General features: G+C 34.9%; 1 protein-coding gene across 1 annotated transcript in view; it reads right to left on the bottom strand.

Annotated features, from left to right (window-relative positions):
* The window catches only part of COL24A1 (collagen type XXIV alpha 1 chain), a 404,934-nt gene that overhangs the window by 90,650 nt on the left and 293,446 nt on the right, over nt 1-20,838 (bottom strand). Inside the window, exons 39-44 of the mRNA XM_055587104.1 lie at nt 17,783-17,836; nt 16,067-16,174; nt 12,457-12,510; nt 12,148-12,201; nt 11,493-11,549; nt 3,350-3,403 (exon numbers count right to left, since the gene is read on the bottom strand). Coding sequence (XP_055443079.1) covers nt 3,350-3,403; nt 11,493-11,549; nt 12,148-12,201; nt 12,457-12,510; nt 16,067-16,174; nt 17,783-17,836 — 381 coding nt within the window. The remainder of the gene's footprint in view (nt 1-3,349; nt 3,404-11,492; nt 11,550-12,147; nt 12,202-12,456; nt 12,511-16,066; nt 16,175-17,782; nt 17,837-20,838) is intronic.

Raw genomic sequence — 20,838 nt, 5'->3', positions numbered from 1 at the left:
TACATTCAGGGCTCCTTCCTGGTCCATGGAAGACACTAAAATAAATGCTGAATGAGAAGAGATTTAATTATATGTAAACACATAAAACATATCACATATAGCGATGACTAGGATATATTTACTGCTGATAATGAACAAGATACTTGACTTTTGTGATTCTCAGTTTCTTCAAGAGGAAAAAAAGAACAAAGGATGGTGATAAGGGTTTCAAAATGTCTTTCAGCTGTTCATAGCCAGATGAAAGCAAAATATTCACTATCCATTCCGTATTTTTTCTCCAACAGGAAAATCATGAGTTTATCATTAAAAAAAAAGAATATTTGTGAATATAAAAGTGTTTTTAAAAGCTTGGTGATTATTCAACCATAAAAAGGAATGAAGTACTGACATATTTTACAACGTGGATGAATCTTGAAAATACTTTGTAAAGTGAAAGAAGCCAGACACAAAAGGCTATATATTATATGATCCCAATTATATGAAAGATACAGAATAGATAATTTGGTAGAGATAGAAAGCAGAGTATTGGTTTCCAGAGGTTGGGAGAAGTAGAATGACTGTTTAACAAGCACAGGGCTTCCTTTTTGGGGTGATGAAAATGTTCTAGAACTAGGCAGAGTGTGATGATTGTACAATATTGCCAATCTATTAAATGCCTCTAAATTGTATCATTTTAAAATGGCTAAAATGGTAAATTTTATGCTATGTGCATTTGAGCCCAATTTTAAAAAGCTTATAATAATTCTGACCATCTGTTTACTAGAGTGAAATGGTCATGTCTACAATGCCCATATAGAAAAGCAATCATTTAAAAGTATCACATAAGGGTATAACAGAATAATCTAACTCTGAATAAAGCATGGTTCCACTGTTTGAATCGAACGTGTGCTTGGAAAAATGTGGCAGGGTACAGGTGTGGGTATTTCATGACTTTGAGATGTCTAAGCAATGAAGTTATTGTGACCGTCTGGCACTAAATGGCTTTTTCAAATAGATCCATCAGCAAATGATAAAATGACTCTTAAAGCCTAAGAAACAAGATGGAATAATACAAAGAAGAAAATGTGTATCACATTAGGTGGTAAAACATCCATGATTGAAGACTTCATCAGCACTATATGGACTATAGGAGAACCAGATTCTACAGCCATCCTAGTGAAAAACTTTACTCTGATGAAGGATTTCTGAAGAATGTAGGGGCTATCCAGAAAAACAGGGGCAGCATTTGTCTTCTCCCAGCCAGGTGAAGAAGAGATTCTTTCCCTTCTAACAGAATAATTAGCTGTTTGTTTGCCATGCTGATATAGTTACTGGTTGTAGTTCAGTTCAGTTCAGTTCAGTTCAGTTGCTGAGTAGTGTCTAACTTTTTGCGACCCCATGAATTGCAGCACGCCAGGCCTCCCTGTCCATCACCATCTCCGGGAGTTCACTCAAACTGACGTCCATCAAGTCACTGATGCCATCCAGCCACCTCATCCTTTGTCGTCCCCTTCTTCTCCTGCCCCCAATCCCTCCCAGCATCAGAGCCTTTTCCAGTGAGTCAACTCTTTGCATGAGGTGGCCAAAGTACTGGAGTTTCAGCTTTAGCATCAGTCCTTCCAAAGAACATCCAGGACTGATCTCTTTTAGAATGGACTGGTTGGATCTCCTTGCAGTCCAAGGGACTCTTCAAGAGTCTTCTCCAACACCACAGTTCAAAAGCATCAATTCTTCAGTGCTCAGCTTTCTTCACAGTCCAACTCTCACATCCATACATGACCAATGGAAAAACCATAGCCTTGACTAGACGGACCTTTTTTGGCAAAGTAATGTCTCTGCTTTTTAATATGTTGTCTAGGTTGGTCATAACTTTCCTTCTAAGCAGTAAGCGTCTTTTAATTTCATGGCTGCAGTCACCATCTGCAGTGATTTTGGAGCCCCCCAAAATAAAGTCTGACACTGTTTCCACTGTTTCCCCATCTATTTCCCATGAAGTGATGGGACCAGATGCCATGGCAGAAGTCAAAAGAAGACATTATAAGAACCCGATTTTCTGAAGAACATGTAGAGAAGTTAGCACAGAAAAAGTCAAAGAAGTTTAAGAAGCTTCTCAAATTATGCGGAAAGCCGTGAGTTGGCAAAGAAAAGTTAATTTCAAGTAAAGGAGAAGGGGGCGACAGAGGATGAGATGGTTGGATGGCATCGTTGACTCAATGGACATGAGTTTGAGCAAACTCTGGGAGATAGTGAAGGACAGGGAAGCCTGGTGTGAGGCAGTCCATGGGGGTCTCAGACAGTTGGACATGATTTATGACTGAACAACAACATATTATATACTATTATGTACAGGGCTTAAAACAGACATTGTACAAGAAAGAAAGAAGTCATATTCAAATTGAGGAGCTCAGATATCTACACATTAAAAACAATTAGCAAAAATGATAGTAGCAGAAGATTGCAAAATATTTGTATTGAATGACTTCTATAATCAATAAATACTATAGGACTAGATTAGAGGGAAAGCTTGCTGCTAGACAGTAGAAAAGGGGGTATGAATTAGATTATAAAGGGTAAACAGGATTTATGTAAGTAAAGATTATGTAATTTTGTGAGCAAGCAGATGATGTTGTGAGCAAAGGAAAAAGATAGGAGGTATAGGGAGAGAGTTAACAAATGACCATTTTATTTAGTATATGACATTATAAACAAAAATGGAAGAGATATAGGGCAGGAATACAGAACATCCTCAACACAAATATGTTAATAAATAATGACACTGAATAAATTCTCTCCATAGTCTAATATAATTTGAGCAATACAGCTTGTCTCTAAAAATCCTTTTAAGAATAGAAGAGGATAAGAATTGACATAAGAATATAATGGTGTTTATCCATTTGACAAGTCTTTAATGAATTTCTACTATACAGTAGGAAATTTGTGTTCTAGAAGTTGGGGATATAATGATGAAAACATGACAGTCTTATTCTCATGGATATTATATTTTCTCAGGGGATGTAGACAACAAACAAAAAAATGAGTGTATAAAAGGAGGTAAGATAATTTGGATAACATTAAATGTCATAAAATAGAGTAATAAGATATAAAGTGGTGGATAGAAAGGGCAGTTAGAGAAGCACTCTCAAAAGTAACATTTCAGTTGAGATCTGAATGATGAGACAAAACAGCAATGGAAGGAGATGAAGATAATTTTAGAAAGAAGGAATAGAAAATACAAAGAGCTTCTTCTAGGATCAAAAACATTAGATATTCCTAATTATCTCAATGATGCTTATTTTCATTTGCAACTGAGAAGAACCACAGAGAAACCTATTCAAATTTAGAAGAAAGGTGTGAAAGTTATAGGAATTACCTTATATCCCTCTGCTCCAGGCTCTCCTCTCTCTCCTTGTTCTCCCACTGGACCCTAAAGAGACCATAGGCAGAAACAATCAATGTATCTAAGTATTTGAGAACACAGATGAAATAGTTAATGTGGAATATTTTTTCTGTAAAAATATGAAATCAAATGTACAATAATTTGTTTAGTTCCACTCTCAGACAGAAAAGAATCTGCCTGCAATGTGGGAGACCCAAGTTCAATCCCTGGGTTGGGAAGATCTCCTGGAGAAGGGAATGGCTCCCCACTTCAGTATTCTTGCCTGGAGAATTCCATGGACAGAGGAGCCTGGCGGGCTACAGTCCATGGGATCACAAAGAGTCAGACATGACTGAGCGACTAACACCTTTCACTTTCACCTTTGGATAATTTCAAAGGATTGAATTTCAACAACACTAAGAACACCATAAACATTATTTAAAGACAATCTCATAATTATTCTGCTAGAAAAAATACTGACAAAATGAAGTCCAAGTAAACAATGTGAATTTTCAGGTGAGTAAAGTGTGTTATAAAAGATATCAAAATAACTTGCATTTGTACTGAATGTTAAAATGATTGAAAACAAAATAAGCAGGACCACTCAGCCATTAAGTAAGTGATTAATGGGCTTAATCAATTGCATTAATTAGAAAGTATTATATTTAATCACCTTTTTAAAAGTATCTAAGAGCTAATTCTACTTTATCATTCTTTATTAGAAATTATATTGTCTATTCTTTAATCTGCAAAATCTTAAATATTAAGATATAAATTGACCTAAAGAAATTATACTTACTCATTTTAATTCTTGAGGTAGAAACAAATAAACTTGTGAAAGTCACTCAGTCGTGTCTGACTCTTTGTGATTCCATGGACTACACAGTCCATGGAATTTTCCAGGCCAGAATACTGGAGTGGGTAGCTGGACCCTTCTCCAGGGGATCATCCCAACCCAGGTATTGAACCCAGCTCTCCCACATTGCAGGCAGATTCTTTACCAGCTAAGCCACAAGGGAAGCCCAAGAATACTGGAGTCGGTAGCCTACCCTTTCTCCAGTGGATCTTCCTGACTCAGGAATCGAACTGGGGTCTCCTGCATTGCAGGTGGATTCTTTACCAACTGAGCTATCAGGGAATCCCTACTTTTAACTTTTTCTAAACATTTCTAATATAAAATCCTTTGATGTATGTCGGAGAGTGTTTTGCCTATGTTCTCCTCTAGGAGTTTTATAGTTTCTGGTCTTACATTGCTGGGCATACACACTGAGGAAACCAGAAGGGAAAGAGACACGTGTACCCCAATGTTCATCGCAGCACTGTTTATAATAGCCAGGACATGGAAGCAACCTAGATGTCCATCAGCAGATGAATGGATAAGAAAGCTGTGGTACATATACACAATGGAGTATTACTCAGCCATTAAAAAGAATACATTTGAATCAGTTCGAATGAGGTGGATGAAACTGGAACCTATTATACAGAGTGAAGTAAGCCAGAAAGAAAAACACCAATACAGTATACTAATGCATATATATGGAATTTAGAAAGATGGTAACAATAACCCTGTGTATGAGACAGCAAAAGAGACACTGATGTATAGAACAGTCTTATGGACTCTGTGGGAGAGGGAGAGGGAGAGGGTGGGAAGATTTGGGAGAATGGCATTGAAACATGTATAATATCATGTATGAAACGAGTCGCCAGTCCAGGTTTGATGCACGATACTGGATGCTTGGGGCTGGTGCACTGGGACGACCCAGAGGGATGGTATGGGGAGGGAGGAGGGAGGAGGGTTCAGGATGGGGAACACATGTATACCTGTGGCAGATTCATTTCAATATTTGGCAAAACTAATACAATATTTTAAAGTTTAAAAATAAAATTAAAAAAAAATCCTTTGATATGATAAGCAGTTCAAACTACCTATTCTAAAATGCACTTGAAAAACCAATTATCACATATTAGGACCAGCTACCCCAAAAGAAACTCAAAAGAAATTATCGGAACCATAAAATTTATTATGGATAAACAGCTTCCTTCTATGTGAATAAAGATATTAGACATAATGTAAAGACAAAAGTCTCTGACTTTGATTTAATTGTTTAGAATATTCTTGGTCTAATGTTCACACCTGTCTCAAGTCTTCTAATAAAATGACATTATGCTAGCTATGTCATACATTTATTATATTTCAGTGACATTCTTTGAACATGGAATATGTGAATCTGGGGAAAAGGAGCACTACTCTATTCTTCTTGTGCATATTTTTCTTTGTACTTTTAAATTTCTGTACTGTTTCCATATTTTTCTCTTTCAGAGGTTTAGAGACATTTATAATGCATTGTTACAGAATTTTTAAAGATATCATTCCATCTCTTAATGATTTACTTTAAATTTATATAAGGTATGGGGTAACTTGGATTCCTTTTTTTCAATTGAGGTATAGTTTATCTACAATATTATGTAAGTTTTTAGGTGCACAACATAGTGATTCACAATTTTTAGAGGTTGTACTTCATTTACAGTTAAAACACTGACTATATTGCCTGTGTTGTACAATATATCCTTGTAGCTTATTTAATACACAGTAGTTTGTATCTTTTATTGACCAGGGGATCTTTGGAGAAACTAATACCTGTGAATACTGAAACGTATCAGGTCAATAATGTTCAGGTAACAAAAGATGATTAAAGGTTTACTGAGCATGGCCCTACCAATCAAACAAGACCCAGTTTCCCACTCAGTCAGTCTCTCCCATCAGGAAGACTCCATAAGCCTCTTATCCTTCTCCATCAGAGGGCAGACAGATTGAAGACCACAATCACAGAAAACTAACCAATCTGATCACATGTACCACAGCCTTGTCTAACTCAATGAAACTATGAGCCAGGTCATGTAGGGCCACCCAAGACAGATGGGTGATGGTGGAGAGTTCTGACAAAACGTGGCTCACTGGAGAAGGGAATGGTAAACCACTTCAGTATTCTTGCCTTGAGCACCCCATGAACAGTATGAAAAGGCAAAAAGATAGGACACTGAAAGATGAACTACCCAGGTTGGTAGGGGCCCAATATGCTACAGGACATCAGTGGAGAAAAAATTCCAGAAAGAATGAGATGGAGCCAAAGCAAAAACAACACCCAGTTGTGGATGTGACTGGTGATGGAAGTAAAGTCTGATGCTGTAAAGAGCAATATTGCATAGCAACCTGGAATGTTAGGTCCATGAATCAAGGCAAACTGGAAGTGGTCAAACAGGAGATGGCAAAAGTGAACATTGACATTTTAGAAATCAGCAAACTAAAATGGACTGGATGCGTGACTTTAACTCAGATGATGATTATATATACTATTGTGGGCAAGAATCCCTTAGAAGAAATGGAGTAGCCATCATAGTCAACAAAAGAATCCAAAATGCAGTACTTGGATGCAGTCTCAAAAATGACAGAATGATCTCTGTTCGTTTCTAAGGCAAACCATTCAATATCACGGTAATCCAAGTCTATGCCCCGAAGAGTAATGCTGATCAGAAGCTGAAGATGAATGGTTCTATGAAGACCTACAAGACTTTCTAGAATTAACACCCCCAAAGATGTCCTTTTCATTTTAGGGCACTGGAATGGGCAAAAGTAAGGCAAAAAAAGTAAGGGCAAAAGTAAGAAGTCAAGAAATACCTGGAGTAACAGGCAAATTGGCCTTGGAGTACAGAGTGAAGCAGGGCAAAGGCTAATAGAGTTTTGCCAAAAGAACGCACTGGTCATAGCAAACACCTTCTTCCAACAATACAAGAGAAGACTCTACACATGGACATCACCAGAGGGTCAATACTGAAGTCAGATTGATTATATTCTTTGCAGCCAAAGATGGAGAAGCTCTACACAGTCAGCAAAAACAAGACTGGGAGCTGACTGTGGCTCAGATCATGAACTCCTTATTGCCAAATTCAGACTTAAATTGAAGAAAGTAGGGAAAACCACTAGACCATTCAGGTATGATCTACATCAAATCCCTTATGATTATACAGTGGGAATGATGCATAGATTCAAGGGATTAGATCTGATAGACAGAGTACCTGAAGAACTATGGAAGGAGGTTCATGACATTGTACAGGAGGCAGTGATCAACACCATGCCCTAGAAAAAGAAATATAAAAAGGCAAAATGGTTGTCTGAGGAGGCCTTACAAATACCTGCAAAAAGAAGAGAAGCAAAAGGCAAAGGAGAAAAGGAAAGATACACCCATTTGAATGCAGAGTTCCAAAGAATAGCAAGGAGAAATAAGAAAGACTTCCTCAGTGATCAGCACAAAGAAAGAGATAAAACAATAGAATGAAAGACTAGAGATCTCTTCCAGAAAATTAGAGATACCAAGAAAACTTTTCATGCAAAGATGGGCACAATAAAGGACAGAAATGTTATGGACCTAACAGAAGCAGAAGATATTAAGAAGAGGTGGCAAGAATACACATAAGAACTATACAAAAAAATTTTTCACAGCCCAGATAATCACAATTGTTTGATCACTCACCTAGAGCCAGACATCCTGGAATGTGAAGTCAAATGGGCCTTAGGAAGCATCACTACAAATAAAGCTAGTGGAGGTGATGCATATTCAGTTGAGCTGTTTCAAATCCTAAAAGACGATGCTGTAAAAGTGCTATACTCAGTATGCCAGCAAATTTGGAAAATTCAGCAGTGGCCACAGGACTGGAAAAGGTCAGTTTTCATTCTAATCCCAAAGAAAGGCAATGCCAAAGAACGTTCAAACTACTGCCCAACTGCACTCATCTCACACGCTAGCAAAGCAATGCTCAAATTCTCCAAGCCAGGCTTCAACAGTAGATGAACTGTGAACTTCCAGATGTTCAAGCTGGATTTAGAAAAGGCAGAGGAACCACAGATCAAATTGCCAACATCCGCTGGATCATGGAAAAAGCAAGAGAGTTCCAGAAAAACATCTATTTCTGCTTTATTGTCTATGCCAAAGCCTTTGACTATGTGGATCACAACAAACTGGAAAATTCTGAAAGAGATGGGAATACCAGACCACTTGACCTGCCTCATGAGAAATCTGTATGCAGGTCAAGAAGCAACAGTTAGAACTGGACATGGAACAGACTGGTTCCAAATTCAGAAAGGAGTATGTCAAGGCTATATATTGTCACCCTGCTTATTTAACTTCTATGCAGAGTACATCATGAGAAATGCCAGACTGGATGAAGCACAAGCTGGAATCAAGACTGAGAGGAGGAATATCAATAACCACAGATTCGCAGATGACACCACCCTTATGGCAGAAAGCAAAGAAGAACTAAAGAGCCTCTTGATGAAAGTGAAAGTAGAGAGTGAAAAAGTTGGCTTAAAGCTCAACATTCAGAAAACAGATCATAGCAGCTGATCCCATCACTTCATGGCAAATAGATAGGGAAACAGTGGAAACAGTGACAGACTTTATTTTGGGGGGCTCTAAAATCACTGCAGATGGTTACTGCAGCTATGAAATTAAAAGACACTTACTCCTTGGAAGGAAAGTTATGACCAACCTAGACACATATTAAAAAGCAGAGATATTACTTTGCCAACAAAGGTCTGTCTAGTCAAGGCTATGGTTTTTCCAGTGGTCATGTATGGATGTGAGAGTTGAACTGTGAAGAAAGCTGAGCACCGAAGAATTGATGCTTTTGAATTGTGGTGTTGGAGAAGACTCTTGAGAGTCCCTTGGACTTCCAGGAGATTCAACTAGTCCATCCTAAAGGAAATTAGTCCTGAATATTCATTGGAAGGACTGATGTTGAAGCTGAAACTCCAATACTTTGGCCACCTGATCTGAACAACTAACTCATTAGAAAAGACCCTGATGCTGGGAAAGATTGAGGGCAGGAAGAGAAGGGGATCACAGAGGATGAGATGGTTAGATGGCATCACTGACTCAATGGACATGTGTTTGAGTAAACTGCAGGAGTTGGTGATGGACAGGGAGGCCTGATGTGTTGCAGTCCATGGGGTTGCAAAGAATCGGACAGGACTGAGCAACTGAACTGAACTGACCTGAACGAAAGATGTATTACTATGTTGGAGAAGGCAGTGGCAACCCACTCCAGTACTCTTGCCTGGAAAATCCCATGGACAAAGGAGCCTGGTGGGCTTCAGTCCATGGGGTCGCTAAGAGTTGGACACGACTGAGCGACTTCACTTTCACTTTTCACTTTCATGCATTGGAGAAGGAAATGGCAACCCACTCCAGTATTTTTGCCTTGAGAATTCCAGGGACCGGGGAGCCTCGTGGGCTGCCGTCTATGGGGTCGCATAGAGTCGGACACGACTGAAGCGACTTAGCAGCAGCAGTAGCAGCAGCCATCAGTAAACTGTTAATCCTTTAACCTTATCTTGCCTCTCCCTCATTCTCCTCTGCACTGTTAACCACTAGTTTGCTCCCTATATCTGTGAGTCTGCTTCTCTTTTGTTATATTTACTACTGCTTTATTTTTTAGATTCCATATATATGTGATATCACATAGTATTTTTATTTCTGTCTTATTTATTTCACCTCGCAAAATTATCTCTAAATTTACCCACATTGTGGTAAATGAGTAGTATTGTATATATTTTTGGGTATATGTGTGTATATATATATATATACACACACACACACATACATATATATATGACTACATCTTCTTCCTTCATTCATCTGTGGATGGACATTTAAGCTTATTTCATATCTTGGTAATTGTAAACATTGCTACTATGGAATTGCGGTGCATACATCTTTCCTGATTACTGTTTTTGTTTTTTGAATATGTACCCAGGAATGGAATTGATAGGTCATATGGCAGTTCTGTTTTTAGTTGTTTGAAAAACCTCATAGTGTTTTGCATATAGAAGCACCAATTTGTATTTCCACCAACAGTGCACAGAGTTCCCTTTTCTCCACCACCTCGTCAACATTTGTAATTTGTGGTCTTTTTGATGACAGCCATCTAAGTGTGAGGTGATTATCTCATTGTGGTTTGAATTTGCATTTCTCTGATGGTTAACAATGTCAAGTATCTTCATGTGCCTGGCTGGCCATCTGTACGTTTTCTTTGGAAAAATGTCTATACAGTTCTTCTGCCCATTTTTTAAATTGGACTTTTTTTGCTATTGAAATGTTTATGAAATGTATGAAATGTTTATATATTTTGGATATTAGCCCCTTAGTGGTCATATCATTTGCAAGAATTTTCTTCCATTCAGTAGGTGTCTTTTCATTTTTTGTTGATTTCTGATAAAGAATTTTATATATTCTTATAGATGAATTTGCCTCTGTGTGAGACTGGTTTGATTTACTCAGAAAAACTCTAGAATTTTTCCTATTTCTAAAACAGAGTATACTTTTCAATCATTTCCAGAGTCAGGTCAAAATATTGGGAGTGACTATATATTCTGATTCTTCTGTTTTAGGATTCATTTATCTTATATGATATGATGTGAAATATGGAAAATTTAACCAATTATATTTATTTCTGTGAACCAGGCATTTTTGCACTATTCATTTAATTTACATATATCCTGCATACTGTTTTAATTAAGTATGAACATAGAGATAGTTATTCAGATAATCAAAGATAGAAGAGCTACTTTTAAAAAATCATGGTTACAGCTAGTCTTTAAAATGCTTAATTAGAAGGTTACAGATTAGTAATCTTTAAAGAATATTGGCTCTAATAAGTAGTTAGATGAATTTTCAAATTATTTGGTAACTGTGTATAAACTACTATAAACAAGGATACAGATCAGATTTTTAAACATACTTTAGAAATAAATCTGAATTTGATGTATAAATATCTGCCCTAAATGCCTAGAGTACGTAATATTTTGATTATCTTTGTAAAAAGTTGTTATCATGAACTTAATGCTGGAAGTTAGATTTGAAAGTTCCGATATCAAACTTCTACATAATGCTACGGATCTTGAGCTGTATATAAACAGTTTTCCTATTTAGATTATGTGACTGCAAGTACTGCTGTCATATAAAACCATGTTATAAAACTAAGAACAAAAAAGTTCTTAAAAAGATGTAATTGGTATTATGAATCTATTGTACTAACTGCATTTTATCTTAAAACATCAAAATAATTTTAGAAAAAAACTTACTGGTTCACCCCGAGGCCCAGGTGGTCCTAGGATTGTATTATCTTCTCCTGGATAACCCTACAATGAAGATGATTCATACATAAAGTTAAATTAATGAAATAAATTAAAAAATTTAAGCCTATTATTTCTAATAGGTTATAAAATATGCAATCTGGTTTTATCTTTTTTAAATGAAAAAGTCTTATCTACAAAACTTAGCATATGCTACTTTATACACAATTGTAATTCATATATGGTTCTCTGTGGAAGGGTCAATCTCCTTCAGTTACATAAAAAGCAGCTTACTAATTTTCTCAGTGTCAGTTTTCCAACAATACTACAAATCAAGAGGAGTACTGTTGTAGTTATTCTTAATTCATAAAAATTTTACCATAAACGTACTATAGTTAGTCATTTAATCTAGAGTCTCACAATCTCTTTCAATAAGCAAATTAACATTAGTTTTCACCTCAATCTGAAACTATCTATCAAAGACTTCTTAATTATTTTAAATATTTCTCCCTTTATATTTATTTTTCTTCTAGAATCTACAATACTTCCCAAGTTGAAAAGTACTTATTTTATTCTTTGAAAATGTTTCCAGCATACTTTCAGAAAGAACACATGAATTCAGTGTTTACTTTTAGGATTAAAAAGTCAATATAAGCATACACACCTTTTCTCCTTTAGGTCCTGGCAACCCAGAAAGTCCCGGTTGACCTTCATGGCCCTAAGAGAAGGACAAGTAAGTAGACAATCTCCGTATCATTAGTATGTGCTCTACATAATACTATCATGGCTGTGCCATTAGATATTACACTAATTCTGAAAGAAAAATATGATTCACTGTATAGGAGCCTGATGTCTAAATATGCTAGAAAGCATTATCAGGAGATTTCATCTGAATTTGTATATTTGGGATGACATCTTTATGTAATGTTTTTATGCAAATAAACATTTCTTATTTCCAATTATACATGCTTACCCTATATCCTAGAATTCCAGGTTCTCCAGCAGGTCCCATCAATCCTAAAGGTCCCTAAAAAACAAAGCAAACATTAGAAAGAAAACAGACAATTGTTTAAATTGTTAAACCTGCATTTTTGTTATTTAAAACTTAGATTTTTAAAGATACAAAATTCTATCTAGTCTGAAACAGGAAAACAAAAAGTAATTCTCCAACTTGCATCTTATTTTACTTTTGAACCATGTTGGTCCCACAAAAATATGTTTCTTTGGTTTATTTCTGGTATGAACATCTTTAATCATATTAAAAGAAATACTTTCAGTTGCCAGAATGCTGTAAATTTCCAGCAAATTCTTGGAAATGTAGTTTGCGTTTGTTAAAGTTTGTGGTATTTGCACATCACTAAATATTAGGGAGTGAATTCTGATAGTTTTTAGTATTGTCATGATAGGATCGACAACTCTGTACTCATTCATAGCCTCAGGTGCTTTGATGAACATGATTTCAACTCTGGTCAAAGCTGTTAAAAGAGAATTGGTTGACAACTTATGTATAATATTCACCTCTATTATTTACACTTATTATCAATTTATACAGACGAGGAAATCATAAGTTAAAGGCAAATCAGTAAATATTCCTAAACTACTGAAACGATAACAGACAACTGAAAAAAAGCAAAAATAACACTCTTAAAAATGTCCCTTCCTTTTATGTTATTAAAAAGTTTTCACACTAACTCTTCTATTTGAGTCTCAAAATAAATAGGAGATAAGGAAATTAAGGCACAGCCAAAGGCCACACCAGCCAGAAGTTCTAACTAATGAAATAAGTAAGGATAATAAACAATAAATATGAGGAGGTGATACAATTATTTACCTAAGGAATCCTTAGAATTATTAAAATTCACTGAAATAAATATAAAGTTTTTAAAAAAGATTTCCTACACAGATTAGTAAGAAGATGAACTAGAAAAAGGACTACCCTTAAAACAACAAAATCTGTAAGAAACTAACAATACACCTAATAAGAAAGATGTAAGCACAGAGATAAAGGATAAAACTTTAAGGATATAGAAGATATAAGTAAATAAAAAGACATATGTTAATCATTCATAGAATGAATATGGTAATTCTATTTCTATGAATGATTCAATATTAAAGGAACTTGCAGAATTGTATTTTAAAGTTCAAACAAAAAACAGACGAAATCATAGTAAGAGCTGAGCTTTTCAGAAAAATAAATTATGAAGTATTTGCCCTTCTAGATCTCAAAAGATACTGTAATGATGTAACAATTTAAATGGTGTGGTACCTAGTAATAAACTAAAAAATTGAGAAAAGAAAATATAGAAAATGAAAACAGACCATTATTTGAGAGTAGCTTACAGTAAGGGTAGCATTTCAGAAAACTGGGAAATAGATTTATTAAATAGTATTGAGACAACTGGCTAAGAACATGGAAAAAAGAAATTAGTCCTTTACAACTTATAGCAAAATAAACTCCATATGCTTTAACAGGGCTAAGGGTAACAATATTAGGAAAAGGATATGGAAGTATATTTTTATATACTTTATGTAACAAAATCTAGACTGTTAACAGAAAGACTGACAAATTTGATTGTAATAATTAAAACCTCTGTCCAGTGAAAGATAGTGTAAACAGGATGAATGATAGAAAGGGAAATATATTTGTAATATATTTGCAACATATTTAACAAAAATATATTATCTAAACTATATAAGGTGTTCTTGCAATTAAGAAAAAGAAAATAGTCTAATAGAAAAATATGTAAAGTACATACGAACAGGCAACTTTCAGAGGAAAAAGTACAATTTATTTAGTTGCAAGCAAGAAAATGTAAGAAAGAAAATGAGACATACTTTTTCATTTATCAGATTTGCAAACATCAAAAGAATTAATATTATGTATTCCCATAAAAGACTCAAATGTAAGACTTGAAACCATAAATTTCTAGAAGAAAACACAGACTGTATGCTTTTTGATATTGGTCTTGGAAATATTTTTTTTATATCTCTCCTCAGGTAAAATAAACAAAAGGAAAAATAAGTAGACAATATCAAACAAAATAGCTTTTACACAGTCAAAGAAACAATCAATAAAGCAAAAAGGTCACCTACTGAATCAGAGAAGATATTTGCAAACAATTAATCTGATAAGGGGTTAATATCTAAATACAGAAATAATTCATACAACTCAACATCAAAAAGACAAACAACCCAATTTAAAAATGGGCAGAGGATCTAAACAGATGTTTTCCCAAGATAGCCAACAGGCACATGGAAAGATGCTCAACATCACTAATCATCAGGGAAATGCAAATCAAAACCACAATGAGATATCACCTCATATCTATTAGAATGGCTATTACAAAAAAGACAACAAATATCAAGTGTTGGGAAGGATGTGGAGAAAAGGGAATCCTTGTTCACTGTCGGTAGGAATATAAATTGGTGCAGCCATTATGAAAAACAGTATGCAGGCTCCTCAAAAAATTAAAATTAAAAACAGAACTACCGTATGATCCAGCAATTCTACTCTTGGGTATCACATTATATAACATATTTGAATTCATAGGGCACAGAAGAAAAATATTAGCAATTTAAATAAAAGGAAGTACATACTACCTGACTTAGTAAGATGACAGTAAGGAATGGAACACTTAAAATGAGGCTGAGAAGTCTTAACAATTGACAGTAAGTGATTGAGGAGATAACACAGTAATCGCATTTAGAACATCAGAGAGCTTCAACTAAAAGAGTTCCCCATCAGATACTGCTTTTTGATACTCCAGTCTAAACAATATCCCTTCATGTGATTTTCCCCTAAAATACGGCTAAGGAAAACCTTCTTCAGACAACAGATTATTCAATGCTCTCCAAAGGACTTGGTGAAAAGCCACTCGTGACATTTAAATGGTGACTAGGAAATACATATGGATTTGATAAATAAGTTTATGAAAGTCTTTACTCAAAAGACTAAATTGGATAATCTCCTAAATATTTTGCATCTCTTTCTTCTGTGACTTTTTGAATAAGTTCAAATATGTTAGCAACAGAATTTTGATATTACAGTTTCAAATTATCATGCTATCTTTGCTTCCAATATCATGTAAAATTCATATGAAAGATTAAAAATCAGTAGCTGTTTTGGAGACTTATCACAGATGGTTATAAAGAAATAATCTCTAGATAAGCATGAGAGTCTAAGCATATAAAGAAAACCCATTTTTGAGTAATCTAATTTTCAAAGCAATTTGTCAACCATGACAGCATAATTTTATACAGATATTAAATCCTGATTTTAAGTACAACTTTATAAACTTTCCTACTTAGGTTGGGAGTTATAATCTGATTTTTAAAAATCTTATTTCATATTTTATTTCCATTTTGAGATTTTTTTTCCCCTTTCCTTTTTCATGTCCAGAAACCACTAAGCCATTTAAGTACTGTGGAATGCTTACAATTCTCCATATCCCATGGAGGTAGATTATTTTCAATGGAACTTTTGCTTTCTCTGTAAAATTAATCAAGAGATGAAGCTTTTAGACATGGATACATTTCTTTCCATCCGCAGTGAACTCAGTTTTGGAGACAAATCAAATACTGACCACAGCACCTCTAGTTCCTCTGGCACCCTTAAGACCACTTTCCCCAATTTGTCCGGGAGCACCTCTGCTTCCAATTTCTCCTGCGGGCCCCATTTGTCCTTTATCACCCTGTGGATGCCATTAGTAAGAGAGAAAAGTAAGAAAAAAACCTTATACTTAATCAACTACATCATATACCTGAATGGCTCCAGAGGAGATTCTGTAGGCAAAATTCTATAAATAGTAACTTTGTTTTAACTTACTAGTACTACAGACCACCACTGACAATAACAACATACCATACCACCTGGGTTACCTTAAAAATGTAATCAAAAGTAATTTTGGAAAAAAGAATACAAAAATTTTTGCACAAATAAGCAGGGAAGTCTGGTGCTCATGCTGAATTACAAATAACCAAGTGTTTTATTCGTGAAACTTGTTATGTATTTATGTACAAATGCATGCACGCATGTTTACTCATGTCCTGAGAAAACACAGGCCCTATGACAAGCCTGTTTCTACAGAGAATTTCAGTGCCCCAAAGATACATTTAATGCACAAAGGCTCTAGTGGGCAGTGCTGTATACTCAACATCATCACTTGGTTGGAGTTTGTCTTTAAAAATCTGTAACATTTTTACATGATTTTACATCCATCTGAAAACCAATTCTTCTGTTTTCCAACAGGCTAACTGATCATTCTCTAATATCAAAGTACAGCTGCTTTTAAATAGTAAATGTTATAATTTATTCTCCACATATGGTAACTCAGTTCTATTACTGATAATCAAGCAGACACAAAGAAAAACTAAACTATGATCATAGGAAATTTTTGGTGATTCATAATAATTCACAGGTTGCTGTAAGGATCTGCACTGCCCTACTGGTAAAACCATTTAGAAAGTACATTATGTATGATGAAAAGAAACTTCAATATTGGGCATTATTTCATGACTGAGAATGGTAACTAAAATATACCTCATTCACTTTTATCTTTTATTATTTCTTATACTGCCCTCAAGTTATGAGAAAGATGGATTAGGTGCATATTCACAGAAATGATATAATTCAATTTTGGGAACTAGAATATGGTGTGATTTGTACTTAATTATAGTAAATATATTCAGAGTTATTATATTACAATGGGAAAATAATTTTTGTTTCACCAATACTTGAACAAATTATTGACTCTATCCAAGTATCAATTATTTATTATAAAGTACTAAATTTTACAAACACATCAGATTTTCTTAGTAAAAGGAAGCAAATAACACATATTGTTTTGTATCTCTTAGTTAATATATAGGGAAGATAAAATCAATACTAACCTTTTCAATTTATCAAAATATATTCAAACAAGCCAGAAACAATTCTAATAATACTTCTCTCCCCTAAATATCTTACTATAGTTGTTATTAAATGGCACAAATGGTATAGCATTTTTTCTTTTCTCTCTTTTCATGCCCATGGTCTACTAAATAATTTCTGGTAAAGATGAGAAGAAAAGGCAAAGATCTTTTTAGAAATGACAAAGTCAAAAATTTGACTTCAGATAATTAAGGTAAAAAGTACTCCTATGTGGAATTAAATATTAATTTATACAATTGTGCCTTTTAAGCCATAGCTCTTTAATGCTTTATTTCTAGTACAAATAAAAACATCACAGTATGCTATGGAGCTATGTGCACATCAGAATAAAGAAAACCAACATAAAAAGATGTAAAAAAAAAAAATTTACCTTCTTTCCTGGACGACCTCTTTGTCCTGGAATTCCTGTAATTCCTTCAGGTCCCTGAATAAAAAAGGAAATAAATTATTAGAGACACAACCAGATAGAATGCTTAAATACTTATATCACATAATCACTGACTTGAACACTAAGTAAAAATGTGGGCTACTTCTCAACATTACTATGCTTGTATAACTATTTAAAAAGAGGTCATGATGAGTTAGAGGCCCAGCTGTTACTAGTGAGTAAAGTTCACATATACAAACTAGTCAAGATAGACAAAATGAAACCATTCTTAATCACAGAGGGAAAATAACTTGGTTTTAGCACAGCCATTGAGAAAGTAATTAAAGTCAACCGAAATGCATCCATGTCAGTAGTTCTCTGAGCTACTTTGGGTTCAACATCTTGTTGAATGCACAGGATTATAAAATATATCTAATACATTGTCAGGGAGAATCTCAAAATCTCACTGAAGGGTATGATTAAGCAAATACTCTTTTATCTGTGGGGGGAAAAAAAAAGGAGAAAGGGGAAACACATTGAGAGAAAGGAGGTAGCCATATTAAACTGTTTAAAACAATATTTTTATTTCAATCTGTATTTTATTTATACAAAAGTAGACTAAAAGTTTTCAATAAACACTTTTTTTAAAGTAAGAAGTGGTTAAAATATTTTAATGTCATATGAATTTGCAGGTCAACAATGGTTAGGCTTAAATGAGATCCACAGTAAGCCAGGCTGCAGATTCAAAAATAGCTAATAATTAATCACAGCATTCCTTGCATTAGTTGGAAATGAAAATGGAAATTTCAAATTTGTGTCCCAAAACTTGGCAAAAGGCAAAAATGATGTAGACAAGAAATAAATTGTGGTTTACCACTGTGCTAACGGAGGCTCTTGATAAATATTTGTTAAACGAATAAACAGATACCTAAGGAAATGACTCATGCCCTGTGCTCCTGAGCAAATGTTCTTCTAGCCTCAGAAAACCCGCTGAATTTAGAGACCAAAGCGGTTAAGTTCTATTGCTGTGGTTCCAGCTGCATCCAGAGGTTGAAATGATCGTTGCACTAACGTGAGACTTGTTTGCGGTTAACATGGCCTTTTTAAGAGAGGGTGATTAACATTTACAGAGGTTAATGACGTGAGCATTTAAGCCACACTGCTCTAGTTTCATATTTTGGCTCTGTCACCTAACAGCTGTATGACTATAGGTGGATTATTTCACCTCTAAAGGCCTCAGTTTCCTGTTATATAGCAGGGGTGTTATTAATACTTCTTCAAAGAGTTACTAAGACTGAATGAGAAAGGACTAGATTTATACTTGAAGAGCTCAAGAAATGTCAGTTCTCATTAATTTCTGTTGCCTTTTCAAAGGGTATTATGTAATAATATGTATAAAAGATGATTAATAAAAGGTATAATAAACACCCAAGTGTCTACCACCCACTTTAAGAAATAGAAGCTATTCACACACACATTCAAAAATACACACAAGACTGAAGTCCCATATATGCACTTATATTTGCAAACATATCACCTTCTCTTCTCACTCAGGTGCAACCATTGCCCTCAATTTATCATTCCCATGCATTTATTTACACTTTTACTCCATTTGTATATATTCCCAAGCATTATATGCTTATTTTACGTCTTTTGAAACTTTCAATAAGCAGTATCATACTTTACACATTCTTTTGAAAATTTTTTAGAACAAGATTTTGTTTTTGAAATTATTTAGTGTCTCTACTTACATTTTGTAGTGGTGGTGGTGGTTTAGTCACTAAGTTGTGTCCGACTCTCGTGACCCCATGGACTGTAGCCTGCCAGGCTCCTCTGTCCATAGGATTTCCTAGACAAGAATGCTGGAGTGGGTTGCCATTTCCTTCTCCAGGGGATCTTCCCGACCCAGGGATCAAATCTGGGTTTCCCACATTCCAGATTATTTACCTACTGAGCTACAACATTAAATAGTAGGATTCCATTTTGTAATCAAACCACAATTTATTTAGCCGTTTCCCTAGTGATAAACTTTTGGTAGGTTTTTTTTTTTTTTTTATGCTACAAGCAGTCCTTCAGTAAACACTCCTGCACCTACCTCTATATACCTACGTCAAGAGTTTTTTGGGTGAGGGTATATACTCTGGAATTGGATTGCTGGCTTGCAGGATACATGTACCTTTCAGTACATAAGATTTTGCCAACTTGTTCTCCAGAGTTTTAGCCTATTTACATTCCCAAAAGCAACCTTTAAGAGTTCCAATTACTCCAAATCTTACATGTTTGGTACTATCGGACTTAAAATTTGTCCATCTCAAGGGAGCAAAATGATATATTATTATGGATTTCAATTCACATATTCCTGATTATAAAGGAAGAATGAATATCTCTTTATACAGTAATTCAGCATCTATATGTGAATCACTAGTTCCCATCTTTTGTCCAGTATTCTAGATCCAAGGCCTCCTCATCCTTGCCACCACTGCAAACACAGAGTCAGTATTAGGAAGTAAGAAAAGAGGGAGGTGGAAGACTGATACATTTGAGAGACTAAGCATCATAAGAGTCTGAGCTTTACCCAAAGAGACTACTAAATTATAGGAATAGATTGAGCTTTTAACTGAATTGGATATAAAAGTTTCCTTTCTTTCTCTTTCAATTCCCCAACCACTCCCCACTAATCTAAGTTAGGGCTTGTGAGGAAAACCAGATTAGCCAGAAATAAATGTTATATTTGCACATGTCAAAGTACCAATCTGTAACCCTATTGCCCACTTAATTGTAATGAGCAACAACTCAGTTGCTCACCTAAAGCTCAGATTTATTCTTTTTTTTTTTAATCTTTATTTTTTTTATTTTATTTTATTTTTAAACTTTACATAATTGTACTAGTTTTGCCAAATATCAAAATGAATCCGCCACAGGTATACATGTGTTCCCCATCCTGAACCCTCCTTATGCTTTCTCTTTCTCAACATCCAAACCATGAGCAAATCCAGTCAACTATATCTCCAAGATGTCTTGAATCTGGCTAGTATTTACTATCTCTATTGCTCCCCTGC

This window comes from Bubalus kerabau, chromosome 6 (assembly GCF_029407905.1).
Source record: "Bubalus kerabau isolate K-KA32 ecotype Philippines breed swamp buffalo chromosome 6, PCC_UOA_SB_1v2, whole genome shotgun sequence".
Classification (NCBI taxonomy): Eukaryota; Metazoa; Chordata; class Mammalia; order Artiodactyla; family Bovidae; genus Bubalus; species Bubalus kerabau.
The sequence above is the reverse complement of the archived record's forward strand: the minus strand, read 5'-3'. Positions and strand labels throughout refer to the sequence as shown.